General features: G+C 35.9%; 2 protein-coding genes across 2 annotated transcripts; one reads left to right on the top strand and one right to left on the bottom strand.

Annotated features, from left to right (window-relative positions):
* The first annotated feature begins 16,793 nt into the window (after positions 1 to 16,793).
* LOC111039940 (DNA replication licensing factor MCM3-like) lies at positions 16,794 to 17,539 on the top strand. Its single transcript, XM_022323609.1, has 2 exons — positions 16,794 to 17,404; positions 17,509 to 17,539. The coding sequence occupies exons 1-2, from the start codon at positions 16,794 to 16,796 to the stop codon at positions 17,537 to 17,539; spliced, it is 642 nt and encodes a 213-aa protein (XP_022179301.1).
* LOC111039946 lies at positions 17,526 to 19,636 on the bottom strand. Its single transcript, XM_022323617.1, has 3 exons — positions 19,022 to 19,636; positions 17,988 to 18,135; positions 17,526 to 17,923 (listed from the first exon to the last, which is right to left on the bottom strand). Exons 1-3 carry the CDS (start codon positions 19,262 to 19,264, stop codon positions 17,559 to 17,561), a joined length of 756 nt encoding a protein of 251 aa, XP_022179309.1. The 5' UTR covers positions 19,265 to 19,636; the 3' UTR covers positions 17,526 to 17,558.
* Between the last annotated feature and the right edge of the window lie 300 nt (positions 19,637 to 19,936).

Below are 19,936 nucleotides of genomic sequence, written 5' to 3' on the forward strand. Positions count from 1 at the left end.
CGCTGTCATAGGTTCAGGCACAACTCTAGAGGTTGTACCGGACCTGACAGGACCGGCGCGTGCTGGAAGTGCGGACTCGCTGACCACCTGATGAAGGATTGTAAGGCATCTGAAGACAGCTGCCTGGCCTGCCAGCTAGCGGGACTCCCGAAGGCCAGTCATAGACCGGGATCGGGTGCCTGCGCCGCCAGAAGATTGGCCGTCGGTTCGAAGTTATCCACTCCCTGCGATGGTTAACTTCCTGCAGATTAAGCTGAACGTTAACTGGGCAGCGGAGCAGCTGATGGCGCAGACCGCGGATGAACTGGGAGCGGACGTGCTCATCGTCTCCGAGCCATCGACCCGTCACGGCCAGGAAGACAGGTGGTGTTTCAGCCAAGACGCAAGGCCGCCGTGGGCAACTCCCGCCACTCCTCACTGAGCTTCGACCGCAAGGGCTTTGGTAACGGGTTCGCCTGGATGGCCTTCCGAGGCTTCACGGTCTTCAGTTGTTACCTCCGCCCTGGGGCCACGATGCTGGAGTTCAACACCGCACTGGGCGACCTGGACGACGCCATCCGAGCGACGGGTGACGCCCCTGTCATCCTGGCCGGGGACTTCAATGCGTGGCACGTCGAGTGGGGCTCCAGATGCAGCAACCCCAGGGGCTGCGCTCTCTCCGACCTCGCCTCGAGTCTAGGGCTCCTACTCGCCAACTCGGGCACAACCCCCACCTTCAGACGCGGAGACGCCACCTAACCTCATCGATGTTACGTTCTTTAGAGCCATAGCAGTGTCGGACTGGGCGGTGTCGGAAGTCGAGTCTCTGAATGACCACAGCTACGTCACCTTCACCGCTTCTAGCCTCGACCAGGAACGGGCAAGACTGGAGCCTCACGATGTCACCCACCAAGGTTGGACCGTGAAAAAACTAGACCGAGACGCCCTTAGCCGCCATCTAACATCTACGCGCCTGAGTCCTCCACTGGGGCCCGCAACCGTCGAGAAAGCCCTAGCAGCTGCGGACCAGATCGAGGACTTCCTCCTCGGCGCCTGCGACTCCAGCATGCCAAAGAAGAGGCCCGGCCCCCCGGGTAGACGCCCCGTCTACTGGTGGAGCGACGAGATCGCTGAGCTACGTCGATCATCCCTGGCCCTCCGCAGGCGGTACCAGTCCTGCCTCGGGCGCCCTGGCCAGCCGAGCGTCCTGGAAGCCAGGTCTAGCTACTCCGCAGCCAAGAGGAAGCTCAGGATAGCGATCAGCTCCGCAAAGTCTAAGGCCTGGGCTGACCTCTGTTCATCGAAGGACAAGGACCCTTGGGGAAGACCCTACCGCCTGGTAATGAAAAAGTTCGGCGTCCGCGACCCAGCAGCGGACTCCAGGGGCCGAGAAGCCCAGATAGCGGACTCCTTGTTCCCGGCCGCTCCCGCCACAGACTGGATTCTGGCACCCTCAGCGGTCGTCTGCGACCTGTTCCGGATGTTTGACCCTGAAACCGGTGTTCCGGAGTTTCAGAGGTCCGTCCCAGTGATCACCGCCGAGGAACTCCGCCAGGCCGCCCGCAGACTCACCCCGGGGAAGGCTGCCGGCCCTTCAGGGGTCCCGAACGAGGTCCTCAGGGCCCTCGTCAACGCGCAAAACCAGGCAGTGCTAAGGACCATGAACGTCTGCCTAGACGCCCTGACGTTCCCGCCGCGCTGGAAAAGAGCACGCTTAGTTCTCATCAAGAAAGGTGCGGACAAGCCCCCGGGAGCCCCCTCAAGCTATAGACCCATCTGTATGCTGGACTCAACGGGCAAGCTCCTGGAACGGCTCCTGCTCCAACGTCTGGAAAGACACCTCGACGAGCACGGTGGCCGCAGGAGGGCACCCAATCAGTTTGGGTTCCGCAAGGGCATCAGCACTGAGACTGCGGTCAACAGAGTCCTGGACCTCGCAGCCCAGGCAGCTGCCACTCCGCGCAAGAAGAGCCTGTGCGTCCTGGTCACCCTGGACGTGAAGAACGCGGTTAACTCCCTGAGGTGGCCAGTGATAGACGAAGCTCTGAGACGCATGCAGACGCCGGAGTACCTGGTGGACATGCTGAGGTCGTGGCTGTCCGACAGGACGCTGTTGACCGGAGTCGAGAGAACGGCAAGACAAGTGACGTGCGGAGTTCCGCGGGGATCCGTGCTCGGCCCGGCACTTTGGAACGTCGCGTATAACTCCCTGCTGAGGATGGACGTGCCCCCCGGTGTCCAGCTCATCAGCTTCGCTGACGACCTGGCAGTCGTCGGAACGGCAGTGACGGGCCAGCTCCTTGAAGACTTGGTCAACCCCGTCCTCTTTCGTATAGACCAATGGATGTCAAGGCACGGGCAGGAACTGGCCCATCAGAAGACGGAGATCCTGTCGAGGAGGCGGGCATTCGTCCCCCCGAGGTTATCGATCGGAGGACACCCGATCACACTTTACCGGAAGATTAGATACCTCGGGGTGATCCTGGACAAGAACCTGACCTTCGCACCCCACGTCGACACCGTGACAAAGAAGGCCTCAAGGACTGCAGCGGCGCTGGCCAGGCTGATGCCGAATATCGGAGGTCCCAACCAGTGGAAGAGGAAATTGCTCGGCTCCGCCGTAGACAGCCAGCTGCTGTATGCCGCACCCTCCTGGATCGGCAGGGCGACTGTCGTGGCCAGAACCAGAGCCAACCTGATACGTCCCCAGAGAGCGGCAGCACTGAGGACCATCCGTGCCTACCGCACGGTCTCGGACGAGGCAGCCCTGGTTCTGGCCTCGACAGTCCCAGCGGACCTTCTCAGCCTGGAGCACGGTAGGGTCCAGTCGCGCTTAGCCGCCGAAATCGCTCCCGGAACTCCGCGACCATCCAAGGCCTCCGTAAAGAGGGAGGAAAGAGGTCGGACCGTCGAAGCCTGGCAGCACCGATGGGAGTCAACAACTAAGGCAGCATGGACCAGGCGGTGCATCCCGTCTGTTGGACGATGGTTGGGTAGAACGGTCCCGCTAGTGCCTCTGTCGTATCACATGACACAGGCACTTTCGGGACACGGCTGCTTCCAGTCATACTTGTATAGGCGGGCCAGGGCCCCCAGTCCACTGTGCCTGCAGTGCCTGTCAGAAGTGGACACAGCCGAGCACACTCTTAGAGTGCCCCTACTGGAGCGCCTTCCGGGCCCCCCTGACCACCCAGCTGGGTCACAGCCCTTCGGTAGCCGACATCGGTGACATTGTGTGCGGCCCTCCATTTGACCAGCTGCCAGCCAACCAGCACGAGAGGTGGGCACTCCTCAGAGGCGCCGAGGAAACGTTCCGGAGGTTCTATCAGATGGTCGAGTGGATCCTGACGGCTAAGGAGGAGGAGGAGCGAGTCCGCCAGTCAGCAGAACAAGACATATTATAGTAATTAGATAGTTAAGTCATCTTTCTTGTAGCCGAAGGCACCGTTGTTAGGGTAGAGCCTCTCATTTTTTTGTATTTTTCATATTGTTTATATTTCTAAGTGATGGGTAGTAAGTGGGAGATTGTCCCACTACTACAATTATTGCATGTATTTGATTTTCTTCAATAAACGATGGGGGCCAGAGGGGAATTAATGCTAACGCGGTCCCCCCTCTGGTTCTCGATACCACGAAAAAAAAAAAAAAAAGTTATTTGAAAGGTAGGTATGGTGGGTTATAATACCCATATGACACCAATTGAATTTAAATATTGGTAAGTAGTTTATTCAATAGTCAAGTCAAATTAGTCTAAAATATTACTTAATTTTTATTTAATTATTTAACGAAGCATCGGGTCGTATGGAAGTGTTCTTTTTGTAACGACTGCCATTAGATAAAGTCATTTTGTGGGAGTTTTCAGCGCTATAATTTTCAAGATATTACTAAATAGAAGGGCCGCTAACAAGGGTAGCTAACGGGTAGTCGACAAAAATAACGTTCACTTTGATGGCTTATAATTTTTACTGGCTACAGGATAACGTTATGACATTTATTGTAAGCGATCAGGTTACTTCTTAAGAATCCAAAGATATAATTCGATTTTAATTTTGTTTATTTTTAGTTTGGATATTTATTTCTCCCCGAAATACGACGATGTTTATCGTTGATGAGAATGGTATACCTATTATTATAATTCTGTTGCAACTCGACATAATAAATGGTACAAATAACATTCCCAACACAAACATTTTCATACAAGTTATTTTACGTCGTGTAACACCGTGTTCCTCGGAATACAGGGTGATTCGTAAAATATAAAATTTTTTTTAATTATGAAAAATTTATAAATAATAATTATTTTTCGCTTATTACTCCTGTGACTATTCTAGTCGCAAACGAACTATTCGTGTATACACATCACGTAAAATATTTTATTCTTATTTTATAAGCGAATGTAAAATGCTACATTTATTTTGTTTTTTCGACCGTTCGAATATTTTTTAGTGTGATCATACTAATTGGTGATTCTTGTATCTTTTTCCATGTTAAAATTGTTTTATGTTCTTCAAACTAAAAGTGAACGATACAATTATAATAACATAAAAAAAAGCATAGTAAACATTAATATTAATATTACTATTTTTAACCTCTACTTCTTTACTTCGTTTCGTTTTGTTGCTTGTGCAATTACAGAATGGCCTATGATTAAACTAGTTAGTGTATGTACAATCTGAATATTCTCAACAGCTTTTTATTTTGATTATCAGAAAATTGTCTTGTATAATTTCTTAACAAAAAAGGACACTTACATTTTAGTAAGAGCGACTGATGAGATGACCGTCTTTATTTTGGACATGTGTAGGAGGCACTGTCTTATTAAATGCACTAGACGCATTAGTTTGTTTTAAAAAACTTAAGGTGCTACTTTTAAGCGTGTTTGATTTTCTACATTTTCTATTTATACTATTACCAGGCCACTAACATTATTAAACTTATTGTCAACACACATTTTACTAGCTTTTACGAGACTTATTAAGAGGATGTCAGCGCACTATTTGTTTTCCCTCTTTGGTCCACGTGCAACATAGACAAAACGGATTTACGCAGAATCATTTTTTCTATGTTTTTAAGTAATCTTAGAGTAAAATCGCCCATTACAAAAAAGATAGAGAACAATATTTTTGAGGGAATGACATCGATTTGTCTAAATATTTTCTCAAAACAATTTAAACATCATTTAAATGTACAACATTTTTTTGTTTATTTTGAAAGTCGAAGTCAAAGTCAAATTCCAATAAAATATAAAATCAATATGACATTCCCTCAAAAATATTATTCTCTATCTTTTTTGTAATGGGTGATTTTACTCTAAGATTATTTACAAACACAGAAAAAATGATTCTGCGTAAATGTAGTTTTTCCGTGGGCCAGAGAGAGAAAACAAATGGTGCGCTGACATCCTCTTAAACCCTTTTGTTGACAACAAAGTTACTCTATGTCTTGTTACAAACATAACACTTCATTAATAACATTTTTTTATAAAAATTATAATTTAGAAAATTGAGCTAATAACGTTGCAACAACGTAGTATTCACTATAGTATGGCCAGCGAAAAGTGGACAGCGATACCAATGCTCCGGGTGGCCAAGTGTCATCAGGGCTTCCACAATTATATACGATTACGCTTAAATACACCACTAGGAACGTAACGGTCACTGCTCACTTTTCGCTGGCTGTACTATAAATGACATAAGACGTAGCACTTAGTAGTAGTAGTTTTGCTAGGACTTTTTAAAACGATTATACAAATGCTATAAATGCTATATCAAAACTAATATCATTTACTGGTCTTGTACTGATTTTGTACTTTTTTGTGGTGGTGCTGTAGAATTTGAAGAACTTGGCTTACCTCTTTTCTTCACTTTGTTTTTTCCTGACAAGATTAATGCATGTACCATTTCTAATTAAAAGTTTACCACGGAATCATATTTTTTGATACCTAGATGCTTACAATGACGACGCACAGTGGGAGGAATACCAGTTCTAGCTGGCCAAAAATAGAAAATTTAGGTATTGTAATTAACGATTAATACTGAGAATATTTGCACCCACTGATATGACGATGGTAAATATATCACGTTATGTAATAATTGTTAATTAATGAGCTGATAGGAGTAGGTAATGTACTTAAGATTATTGCATTTAGCGCAATCACTTGTTATTCGTACATAGCTTTCATTTTAGTTTGTCCGTTGTCGTTATTTCATGAGTATAAATGTAATTGTTTTTTGCTAAATCAAAAATGGATCAACCAACAGACATGAGTAAGTTACATTTGTTCTAAGTACTATTTACTAAGTAATATGTCGTAACAAAAATTCATAGATATCATGAATCTAAAGAAATTCCACTTTATTTAATTTTCATTGTGTAGACATTTTTTTTAGAGGCTCTTAGAGGTTTGAATTTTGTTTTAGTTTAAGCATATATATGTACACTTTGAATTATTTCATTTATAAGTTGCCCCGATTTGCCCCTTATTGAAATAAATTTATTTTTCTAGATGAAAGTAGCATCGTAAAAAATCGCTGTTTATTTGAAGTTTTAAAAAATAATAGTTTTACTTTAACATCAAGTACTTATGAATCACGAAATGCAATGATTGCTTACATAACTCATAGGCTGGGAGAAAAATCGAATTTAGAAGGCAATGAGGAATTTGATAAATGTATTCAAAATAAAGTTGAAGGATTTAGTAGTACGTTAAAGAAGAAATGGTTAGATTCAAATCGGTGTTTGACTAAATTTTTAAAGAAAAATGATAATTGGTTGGATTTAGATATAAAATTCCATTATTGAAAAAATGTGAAGAATTGTACGAACCTTCCACAAGTTCTGGTAGGCCACGTAAATCTTTTTTAGAGTCAAGTGATCGTTCTAAGCGCAGGCAAATAAAAAACCTAAGAGAAATAACTTCATCAGATGAATTAATCTGTGCAGCAAAATCGACATTGTATGTTGAAGGGAAACGTGCTGCAGCCGATCTTCTTTCCCAGGCAACAGAGTATTCTCCCCAACGTGCAATAAAGATTAGAAAATTGTATAAAACTGAAGTGAAAAATAAATATACTTCTTACACAGATGATGAGGCTGTAGCATTTATCATCGATACTCACATGACTAAAAATGCGTATCACAAAACTAGATTAGGTGCTAAAAAACACGGAGCTGACATATACCCTTCGTATGATAGAGTTCGATTAGCTAAATATAGATGTTACCCTGAAAGTATAATTATAAGTGAAATAAGTGCGTCAGTTCCACTTCAAAATTTGTTGGACCATACAATTAAACGGTTATGGGAAACATTAGATTTTGATGATACAATTGATTATGCGGAAGAGTATTCCGAGCTCAAATTTATATGTAAGTGGGGGTGCGATGGTAGTTCGGGTCACAGCGAATACCACCAAAGTTTTCATGATATAGAAACTGATGATACCGAGTGCAGACAAAATTCTATAACTGACAGTAGCATTGTTTTATTCTGTATTGTGCCATTGCGTCTTACAGGAGTTATTAAGGTTTCGAACACTCGAGTTATTTTATGGGAAAATCCGACACCCTCTTCTACCCAATACTGTAGACCTTTAAAATTTTTATATGCAAAAGAAACTAAAGAAGTTACAAAAACTGAAGTCGGAAGAGTAGAGAAAGAAATTATGGAATTAAAATCTGTCGAGTTAAATATTAACAATAGTGTTTTATGTGTTAACTACACAATGCTTATGACAATGGTTGATGGAAAGGTTATAAATACATTGACCGAATCTTCGAGTCAACTTTGTTATATATGTAAATGTAACCCAACTAACATGAATGATTTGGATAACATAAAACGTTTTGTAGTTAATGAAGATAATGTTAAGTATGGAATGTCAAGTTTACACGCGTGGATAAAATTTTTAGAATTAGTATTGCACATTGCGTATAAATTAGCATCGGCTCCTACTACGAAACGAACAACTTCCGAACAAAAGAAGAAAATTGAGGAAAAAAAGAAGGAAATACAATTTCGTCTTTGGAATGAATTAGGTATTAAAGTTGATAAAGTTGTTCAGGGTAGAGGTACGTCTAATACAGGAAATGTAGCTAGACGGTTTTTTAGGAACACAGAAAAAGTTGCTGAAATCACTGGAATCAATTTAAATTTATTAAACCGATTCTCAACTATTTTAACAGTTATTTATTGTGGTTCTGAAATAAATTATGACGAATTCGAAAACTATGCAAAAGATACTGCAGAACTTTATGTCAAACATTATAATTGGTACAGAATGCCACCAAGTATACACAAAATTTTAATGCATGGCTCATTAATTATAAAAAATGCTCTTGTACCGATTGGGCAGTTGTCGGAAGAGGCTCAAGAGGCAAGTAATAAAAACTACAATCGATTCAGAGAACATCATTCTCGAAAATCATCACGTATTCATACAAATACAGATATTTTTAATTTCTTATTAGTGTCATCTGATCCATTAATTACAAGTTTAAGAACACAACCTAACAAATCACATACTAAATTACCTCCAGAAGCCATTCATTTACTTAACATCGAAAGCTCAGAACTGAATGAAACAGAAACTAGTGATAGTGAAATAAATAGTAGTTATTCTGAATAATTATTAATGTTTTTTATATTTATTAATTTTTTAGTTATCCAATTAAGTACCAGATAAATTTAATTTTTAAATTTCATACATAAATGTTTATTATAAAAAATAAAACGATTTTGTTTGTAATATTATTATTCAAATTCAATGTCAACGTTTAAACAAATAATAAATTATAAGTATTTGACTTAAGTTATAAAATGAACTAATATTATTGTTATTTGGTGATGTTTTGTTTTTCTTGATAGTAATAAATGATAAAGTAATAAATTCTGTTGAAATACAATTTAGTATACATGTAATATTTATTTACCTATCATTTATGTATTGATTTTTGACCTTATTAATTTTGGCCGGCTAGAACTCATATTCCTCCCACTGTGCGACGGTATAAAATCCAACTATTAACGACAGCCGTATCGATTAAGTGAAAAATTATTCTTTAATAAAAACGTTTACTTCTAATATCAATTCCACCCATGAATGAGTTATACTCTTTTACAACAGCAGGCCTTTGACAGGAATTCTTATTTTAGATGTAGTGGACTAACGTTGAACTTCATCTGTAGGTTCAGGGCCAATATAGTTAGAAAATAAGGGTACACTTTTATTGTCGAACCATTTACAACCAACTATGCCAGCCACTATTAGCCACTGTTAGTGGTTTGATCCAAAATCTTTTTTTTTTTTATAAAATATTGTTTATTTTTATTGTTAAATAAAAATATGACTATTAATAGCACTTAAAACTCTAAATTAGCAAAAAAACTAAGAAACCGTAAATATGCAAAAACTGGCAAAATACAATTTCATACACGATGTAGTAAACCCAAAAAGAGTAGTATATTAAGCATTATTATTGCATAATGCCTATTAGAATATATTACTTATAATTATTAATTATAAAGGTAGGTAAACCTAAATAGAGATCATAGGCGAAAACAACAAGTTGTTTTTATGTGTGTTTTGTTTGTATAGTGTGCTTAAGGATTTTTATGTTTAAATTATAATTAATAAACTGTTTTACTTTTTTTTAACCAAACAAGTCTAAGTGCTTAATTAATTTCAATGCCTATCTTTCTCAACACACATCTGAAGACTGACGACTACGTGTGACGTCGTTAAATAATTAAAGTGGTATAGATCGCCGTGTCCTGCACAGCGCGCACCACATAAATGGTGTCAGGTGTGGGGTCATGCACAGCGCTCACCACAACGACATCAGGGAAATGTGAAACAAATTTCTATCTTACTTTGAATGTTCCAAGACTAATCAAAAAAAATATGCATTTGGTAGAACTTCCAAGCTCTGGTAATTGCAATATATTTAAATGCGACAGGTCTCCACAAACCAGCTCATGTAATCGCGGCAGTGGTGTGTTAGTAGATGTGCGTAGCTTCTTTCCCCCTTATTATCCATTATGTGTTGAGCAAGTATTTGTTCGCCTCTCTCACAATTCCTTGAATATATAGTATTTCAATAAGGACGCTCGATGTTTCATAGTGAAAAAACAAGTTGTGGGTGAGATATCTACTTATTTTTATTTTATTTTAAAGAAAGTTATAGGGCAATTATGTATGGAATATAACATCGTTCAAATGTCCGACTCGGCTTTGCTTGGTGGTACGTTATTCGGGAAGTACAATTTTCTATCACTTTGTGATACACCTAACCATAAATTTGGTTGAATTTGATGGATGGCGTTGGTTATGTTGACTATGAGGGCATTAATTGTTTGTGGTTTATTTGCATAGACCTGCGATTTTAGATAGTCCCAAAGAAAAAGGTCTGATTATAATCTACCATTTAATTCACGGTCGAATGATACACATGACCTGTGTTTCCTAACTCAATCAATCTCAGAATATACCTCCATCCCTGAAAGATTTGCCATTAATAACTGTTAACCAAGCTCTTGACATAGCCATGCCTGCTGACACTTACCATTCACCTCTCTTTCTCTATAAATCTCCCCACGTCTCTTCAATCCGCTCCCCTAAAATCATTTATACTCAAACTTTAACAAGGCAGATTATATACAGATCACTAAATTCTTTAACTCTTTCAATTGGAAACATATCTTTCTCTCATACTCTCATACTATATAATTTAACAGAACTTAATATTGGTGTTTTTATTTTTTTACTAGTAGTTATTTAATATAATATGAATAAATGTGTTTTAACAAAAAAAAATACTATACATAATTACTTAGAAGTAAGATTTGGCAAATAAAAACTAAAATAGAAGAATTCTAGTCTTGCTATTAATGATTTTAAGAAGGAAACATCTCTTTCTATAGTTACAGTTACAGGTTCAATTTTGTTGTAAACAAATAAATCACATTTTTTTAATCCTGTACAGTACATTAATATCTGGCACTGGGTAAAATATTGATGACTTGACTTGAGAACTATTTTATTGTTTTCATATTTTAAATATGAAACATTACAAACTTTATTTTCATGATCAATTATTAGTTTAGACTTCCACGATATAGGGCATTTTATTTCTAAAACTTTTACAATTTGATGGTTTTCTATTACAATACCACATTTTAAAATTATAGCACCAAAATGTTTAGAATATGACTCTACAGCTTCCTCTTCAAACTTTTTCCCATAAGCAACATTGATTTTACCTTGGTATCCTAATACTTTTTCATTTGATAGAGATATTGCAAGGTTATTTTGATGTTTAATATATAAGTTCTTACAAGTTTTAATTTTATGGGCTTTTACACTAGCTGATATTCGACAATTTCTAACTTAATGCCATAAACTGTTCTCAGATTGATCTTTAGTTTTATTGAATAATTCCATGAGTTCAAATTTATCAACTATAATTTTTTTTGAATAATATTTTTATTTTCCATACAATTTTTTATTTTTTTTTATTTTTTATAATTATTATACAATCTATACTTTATAGCATAATAAGTATAAGTGACAAGTGACAAAACAAAACATGATAAGCGTGATTAAGAAGTCGCCCACTAGTGACTCTTTGCGTGATGGAAGATTTGTTAGGAAAGGAATAGAATTTTTATTTTTTAATTATTATTATTATTATTATTATTTTTTTTTAAAGAGAGAGAGAGAGAGAGGGAGTGATTAAAGATTATAGTAAACGATCTCTGCACCATCTCCTTTTCAGTCGACGGCGAGGATTATCGGGAAGTGTTAAGGTATTTAGGTTCCTAATTAGAGGGTTGATATGGTTTGCCAGACGTGAGAAGAATCGCTTGTAATATATAACCGACTCCTCTTCAATCGTTTTGACATGTAGATCGTTGTGGAGGGTTAAATTAGAAATGTATGGTGGAGCGTTAGTGAGCTGACGTAGAGTGATATTCTGATAAGATTGAATTTTATTAAGATTCGATTTCTTTGCCGCACCTCAAAGTTGTAGACCATAAGTCCAGATTGGTTTTAGAAATGTTTTGTAAATTAGTAGTTTATTTTTTAGGCTTGAACATTTATTTTTTGATAACAAGGTTTTGAACATACGAGAACGAGAGTTTAGAATTAGTCTTTTGGATCTGATGTGTGGATTCCAAGTCAATCTTTTATCTAAGATAAGGCCTAAATATTTTACTGTATCGGAAGTGGGTATAGGTATGTTATCCAATGAAACTGGAGGTGTTGGCCATGTTTCAGGGTGAAGGTGGTATGTATTGACTTGGCGTGATTCAGTTTTATTCTCCACTTGGTGTACCAAGATGAAATAAGATTAAGATGAGTTTGTAAATTACCAGAGGCTATTAGGGGATTTTCGTGAATTGAAATTAAAGCTTTGTCATCAGCGTAATCAGCAACAATGGTGTTTTCAGTGACGGGTTGATCAGAGGCATAGATGTTAAACAATAATGGAGATAGGATACCACCTTGGGGTACACCTGCATTTATCATAGCCATTTGTGAAGTACATGTTCCAATGCGAATTTGAAAGTATCGATCGGTGAGGTAGGATTTAGTTAGGAGAAACAGGGAAGGTGGAAGAAAATTACGAAGTGTATAAAGTAAGCCATCGTGCCATACCCGATCGAATGCCTGTGATATATCTAAAAAAACACAGGAACAATATTATTTACGTTCCAGCGAGGTTGATATAGAATCAACCAGGCGGTGTACATGATGAATTGTGTTGTGTTTAACGCGAAATCCAAATTGAGATGAAGGAAGAATGTTATTTGAGATAACATGTGGGAATAGTCGATGAAGAATAAGCCTTTCGCAAATTTTTGAAAAAAATGGTAAGAGGCTTATTGGTCTATATGAGTTTGGAGCATCTGGAGGTTTGTTTGGCTTTGCAAACATGAAAATGTGTGAAAATTTCCACATAAGTGGGAAATATGATAGACGAAATATTGCATTAAAAATATAAGTCAAAAGGACTATTGCATTTTTGGGTAAACATTTTGCAACCTCTGCTGTTATAAGGTCGAAACCGGGAGCTTTTTTATTCGAGTGTTTTAAAATTCTATTTTTAATCTCGTTTGGTGTGGTGTATTTCACGGGAGGTCCATTAGGTAACGGAGAGTCTAAATATTTTCAAACATTATCTATGTGTTGAGGGTCTAGAATATCAGCGTGAGGTTGAAAAATATTTGATAAATGCGTTTTGAATACTTCTGCTTTTTCTGCATCACTAATAGCTAATGTATTGTCTGCTTTTTTAAGAGGAGTTGAGGGAGATTTGTATTTTAAATGCTGTTTAGTTTCTCTCCAAAGGGAACCGTTTGCAACAGATAGGTTGTGCAATTTTTGCTCGAAAGCATTGGCTTTATGTTTTGTAAGGATTTTTTTCAAAGAATTGGCAAGTTTGTTATAGGCGGATTTGTGTGAAGGAAGACGAGAGAGGTGGTACCTTGCTCTCGCTCTACGTGTCTCTAAAGGTTAGTCACTTTTGTCACTTATAAAACATACATTGAACATCTGTTTGTAACATCTCTACAATGAATAAATATGATGTTTCTTACACATTAAAATGGAACATCTATGAAACATCACCAATATTTCATAGATGTCTCAATGTGATGCCATTAAAAATATCCCTGTGCTGTTTTGACCAATTGTTATATAGTTGTTTTACCAAATACATATAATTTAGGAAGGAGTAATTGATCTCCTACCTCCGAAATTTTTTTGCATTACTTAATACTTATGGCATAAATAATAAATATATCTGCATAAATTTTTACTAATTAAATATTGATTGTTTTCAAAAACAACAAAACAATTTAATAATTCCAATTTATTTAGTTAATAAATAATAGGTATACAATTAATAATGTATTTTACAAAATAACATAAATGATAATATAATAAAAACAAAAGAATAGAATATTAACTTTGAATGATTTAAATATACTAATAGAAAAGTTATGTTATATTATGTTAATATAATAAAATGAAATAAAATGGTCGAATAAAATAAATTTATATAAATACAAAAAAAACAATTAAGCTTAATATAAAAATTAAAATAGCACAATTTTAAAACTTCTGTAAATACATCATTAAAAAGTGTTTAGATACTTCTAAATAGTATAATATATTAGTTAGATTATTATCAAACAAAAAGAACACAATTCAATTTATCAAATATGTATTTATATATACATGAACACAATACAAAAAATTGAAATTATATAATGAAAATTAAAGATAAAAATAATTATAGGTACTCTGAGTGACACATTGATGAAATCAATGCCAAATTGTTGGATAGTCTAATAAAAAACATTTATATTTTATATCAGTTGGGTTCTATCACTGGATGGCCTCCCTCCTCATGTGTTCATGTTGTAAATTAATAGTACGTTGTGTGCTCAAATTTGCTTATTATGCCTTATTGTAGCATAGATTGTAAATATTCTAATAAAATAAAATAAAAAAAAAAAAAAAAATTAATACAATATAATTCTGACATTTTGGATGTATCAACAATGTATACCCCAATTTTAAAAGAAGATTCTGGTGTATTAGTAAATTCAGAACAGCTAAGGAACTGTTTTACAATTTTTTTTTTTTTTTTTATTTTTTTTTTTTTATTACAATTACAAAATACATACAATTGAATAAAAAAAAATTATATACCTTCCGTAAGCATAGCTTGTGTCGAAGGTATAGAGTTAACTATTTTATATAAATATAATATGTAAATTTACAAATTGATTTTAGGTGATTACATACTTATTATGAACAATACAATATATTAAATTATTTCTTATAGATTAGGTTTTTAAGAGAAAAAAAAGAAAAAAAAGAAAAACAGATTACAGAGTTTAAATTACAGATATAAATAATTATTGATCTAAAGACATAAACAACCATTTTACGACTAATGTTTTGGCATTAAAAATTTTACAGACAATGTTTTTTTTTGTAATTATAGGCATAGAATTAAAATAGGTAGGACCAAGGTAGTCCACGAATTTTTGACCAAATGATTTTTTAAAATAACTAACTTTTGCATCAAAAGCTACTGTTTCTCTTTTATTTAGATTTAGCCAGTTATTAGAGTTATTTACTACCCATAAGATAGCAATTTTCTTGAAAAGTAGGTCTACTGGTAATACATTAAATAATTTGAAGTTAGTAGAGGTTGAACCTTCAAGGGTGGATTTATGTAAACATATACGAACTATTTGCCTTTGATGTATTAACAATGGTTTCAGTGCATTAGCTGAGAGACCTCCCCAAATTAATAGTCCATATTGTATTATAGCTTGGTATAGGGCTAAATATATTGTACGAATTACATGCATTGGTAAAATCTCGCGTAATTTATAAAAACTATGACTCAAAATACGAAGACGCATTAATAAATTATTAACATGCAGATTCCACCTCATGTGTTTATCAATTGTTAAGCCCAAATAACGTATACTTGAGACTCTATATATGGTTTTACAAAGTTTATCATTGCACAAATTATGGCTGTCACAAAAGTGTATCTTTAAATTATCGAAATGTTCTTCTTTGTTATTTACCGTGAAATTCACAAACATTGTTTTATTATAATTTATTGATAGCTTTCTATAATTTATGAACTCTACTACTTTTTTAAATTCTTTTGTTGCTTTTGTACGCACCTCATTCCAGGAGTCTCCTGAGAAGAGGAGACACGTGTCATCGGCATATGTGACGATAAGTCCCTCAATATCTAGACTACAAATACTGTTAATATATAGGATAAATAGAATTGGGCCCAAAACACTACCTTGAGGAACACCGCAGTTTATATACATTTTATCTCCGGTAATACCATTTATTCTAACCATTTGTCTTCTATTTTTCAAGTAACTCCGAAACCAGTCTAAGCTTGATGATACGAAACCAAAATTTGGCAAAATTTTTAAAAGTTCTAGATGATCCACCGTATCAAATGCTTTGGCCAAATCTACGAAAATTGCCAGAGCTTTTTTATTGTTGTCCAGAGCATAATTTATAAAGCGTGTTGCGCTATATAGAGCATTTTCTGTCCCTAGACCTGGTCTAAATCCAAATTGATTTTTAGATAAAAGTTTAAATTTTTCTAAAAATTGTATAAGCCGATTCTTGATGATTTTCTCAAATATTTTAGAAAAATTGCTTAGCATAGAAATTGGTCTGTAGTTATTTAAACACGATTTGTCGCCTTTTTTAAATATAGGTTTAATTACTGCTAACTTGAATTCTTCTGGAAATATACTATTTTTGATACTTAGATTATATATATGTGTTAAAGGACCTATTATATCATTAGCTACATGTTTTAATATTTTAATCGATACTCCATCACATCCAGCTGCAGTTTCGTCTTTAAGATTTATAAGAATATTATGAACATCTGATTTTTTAATAATTTCAGTGAAACAATTGTTGAAAGAGACTCCAGAAGTAGTCTCATTGTATATCAAAGTAGACTTAATAATATCATTTGATAGTGATTTCCCTAAATTAGTAAAATAACTGTTAAATGTGTTGGAAACCATGTACGGGTCGTCACAAGTATTTATAATTTTATTATTCACTTTAATATGACTAATATCCTCCTTATTAGAAGTATGCTTTCCTGTAATCTCATTTATTACTTTCCAAGTAAGTTTAGGGCTGTAAGATAATTTATTAAATTTATTTTTAAAATATGCATTTTTTGCTGCTCTTAATATTTGTCCGACTTTTTATTTTTTTTATTCTATCGTCAATATGGAGGAGTACCTTTGTTTTTTGCAAAACCATTACGAAGCTAGTGTTAGACGGATGATCACCAATAATGAACGAAGGATCATCATTGATCTTGCGCGGTTTAGAGATCATCTTCCGAGCAAGAATAAGGCATTGTTCCAACAATATCGTGAGGAGGAGGTGCTGTTGAAGCTGGCACTCAAACAAGTTGTCGAAAAAATCAACCCTGAGTACTCAAATAGGTACGAAGAGTTTTTTGTCGGCTTTGAGGGCAGTTTCGGCAGTCACCACGTTACACCTCAGACGTTAAATAGTAATTTTATAAATAAATTAGTGTGTGTCGAAGGTGTCGTCGCGCGGTGTCATGTCGTACGCTCGAAGTTGGTTAAATGTGTTTATTTTTGTCCAACTACCGGAAAAACAATGATCGTTCGTTCCGCAGTTCAGCCAAAAATGAAGGATTGGGAACTTCAGTATGGCTTGTGCGAGTACAAGGACGTACAAGAAATTACTATCAGGGAGGCGTACGAGAATACATCGCCAGGAAGAGTGGCACGCGAAGTGATTGTCTCATGTGAGTACGACTTGGCAGATAGTTTTAAGATTGGAGAAAGGGTCCTAGTAGTTGGGGTGTATTGTTGCCTTGCACCTTCCCCATCCACTGCATACTGTAGAACATTTTTGGTGGCCAATAATGCTGTACAGATGCCTGACGTGTCGACCCATTGTACTTTAGAAGACGTCACACAATGCCGGGAGTTGGCTAAACGCAAAGATGTAGTGGAACTATTGTGTCGGTCGTTTGCACCATATATTGTCTGCAAAAGCGTTTTCGACAACACGCCGAGCTCTGGATAATCGATAGTTAAAAATGCGTCGATGGTTTGTCAACTCATGTTGGCTAAATGGCTTCATTAAATTAGATTTTAGTGAAAATGCCTCGTCACTAACAAATACATATGGATATGTTCCACTAGTGTTTGGTAAACATGACGGTAGTGGAATATTAAGTGTATTGTTTTCAAACTTTTCCCAAAATTTTGTATAGTAAAGTACACCTCCATCTGATATTCTACCATTTGCTCCAACGTCAACCATAGTGAATTGATAATTCGCATTAACTATCGCCATGAGGACAATACTAAATATACCTTAATAATATTTAAAAAATAATTAATAATTAATATAATTTATTATTATTATTATAATTTATACCTTTATAATTGTAGTACATAGAGCCCGAGTTGGGTGGTTTTTTTATGTCCACGTGTTTGCCATCTATAGCTCCCAAACAATTACCGAAATTCCATTTGTCATTAAAATCACTCGCAACAATTTTCCATGCTTCAGGAGTCTGCGGAAGCTATAAAAATTTACTAATTAATATAAATTGCCTAATCATTTACACAGTCCCATGATAAATAACAAAATAACAACCTAATAAAATAGTTTTATTTTTACTTATTTTGATAAAGTTATTTACATTTACAATATTTTAATGACGTATTAGTAAGACATTAAAAAAATATTTTTTATGTAATTTTTCGATTTATATTTAAGGTACCAAACAATGACTCTAGTGAAGCAATTCAACATACAGAAAATGCAGTTCCTACACCAAAAAAATCCAAATCATCTATCAGTCAACAAAATGAATTACTTTCACTTGCGTGTAATTATTTATCAAAAGAAGAAAATATACAAGATTCAGATTTAGACCAGACCAAAGTTTGGGCAAATACTTTAAAAACCCCGACTCCTAATCAAAAAGTATTTGCTCAGAAGGCGATTAATGATATTTTGTTTGAGGCACAGCTTGGAACTTTGCACAGAAACTCAGTCAAAATAAACGAAGAAGACTGCACTAGTACATCTACTCCAATGACAGTAAATAATTGGAACGAATCTTCAATTGATACAACGCAATCACAGGACTATGTTTTGACACAAACAAATTTACAAAATTTCTATGGCAACTGGAATGGAAGTGATGTTTAATATTAATACTAAATTGTGACTTTATTTAATAACACTGATTGCTCATATAAATTATAAAGACTGTAATAATGTTAAAGACTAAAGCATGGTTGTAAAATTAAAAATAAATATATTGTTTAAGTTTTGTTGTTTAATAATTTAATATAAAACTGTTAATTTTGTCTAAAAATTTGAAAAAAATATATATTGTTTATCTCACATAAAAATATAAAACTACTTTAAATTTAAAAGTAAAATAATGTTTTATATACCTGAATAAGATCCTTGAGTACAGTAACAATAGCTTCACATGTCTCAATTACAATCATGCTTATTGTTGTTGGTGATATAATAGAAGAAAATTTTAAATCTTCAAATGAACGTCCAGTCACCAAGTATCTCAAAGTAACGGCAAGCCTTTCGTTTGCAGAAATACTGTCTCTCATATTCGTATCCATTTTGGTTATAAATGGTCTTAGCATGATTAATAGTTGATTATAAATAACATCACTCATACGAAAATAGTTTTGATAATCTTTTGGATCAGATAATTTTATTTCATTTAAAATATTTAAGTGAGTGTAAGACTTTTCGTTTAGCAATCCATTCTTTTATCCATCGTTTACGTTTTATCTGCTTTTTTTTTGTTACAGAAAGGGCGATTATAATTGCAATGCACGCCTTTTTCTTATCCATTTTTGTAAATTTAAAAATATTTGTACTATTTAAACTAATTAATAATTTACAGTATCTATAGACAACAATCGATCTGAACTATTGTGAAAGTAAAAAAAACTGAGTATTGAATGTAATTTGTAATGAACGTTTGAGGACTATACTGTCAGTTATGAAAATACTGTCAATATTTATATTGTCAGTAATATTGATCGTGTGAGGGCCGCTTTAGATAGGTCTTTAAATATTCTCTAAGTGTTAGGATCGAACTCTAAACTGAACTTGGAATTGTCCATAAATTTAAATGCGTAATATATTATATAAACTCCACAATTAAAAGCATCATTTTGTTTTGGGACATTTTCAAAAGGGCATGGAATCTGTGTTAATGATGGACATTCACGTGTGCCGTCACCGTAGATGACATCTGATTTCAATATTTTAAATACTCTATTGAAATGATCTTTTGATGCTCGACTCTCTGTATCATATGGACTAATCGGGTCCATGAT

The sequence above is a fragment of the Myzus persicae genome, unplaced genomic scaffold, assembly GCF_001856785.1.
Source record: "Myzus persicae strain clone G006 unplaced genomic scaffold, MPER_G0061.0, whole genome shotgun sequence".
Classification (NCBI taxonomy): Eukaryota; Metazoa; Arthropoda; class Insecta; order Hemiptera; family Aphididae; genus Myzus; species Myzus persicae.

Coding starts and splice junctions, on each gene's coding strand:
- LOC111039940 (XM_022323609.1), top strand. CDS start 16,794: ATGGAGGAGTACCTTTGTTTTTTGCAAAACCATTACGAAGCTAGTGTT. Junction 17,405..17,508: donor AGGGTCCTAGTAGTTGGGGT/GTATTGTTGCCT, acceptor ATTGTACTTTAG/AAGACGTCACACAATGCCGG.
- LOC111039946 (XM_022323617.1), bottom strand. CDS start 19,264: ATGAGTGATGTTATTTATAATCAACTATTAATCATGCTAAGACCATTT. Junction 18,136..19,021: donor TACTCAAGGATCTTATTCAG/GTATATAAAACA, acceptor AAATTTTTATAG/CTTCCGCAGACTCCTGAAGC. Junction 17,924..17,987: donor TATGTACTACAATTATAAAG/GTATAAATTATA, acceptor AATATTATTAAG/GTATATTTAGTATTGTCCTC.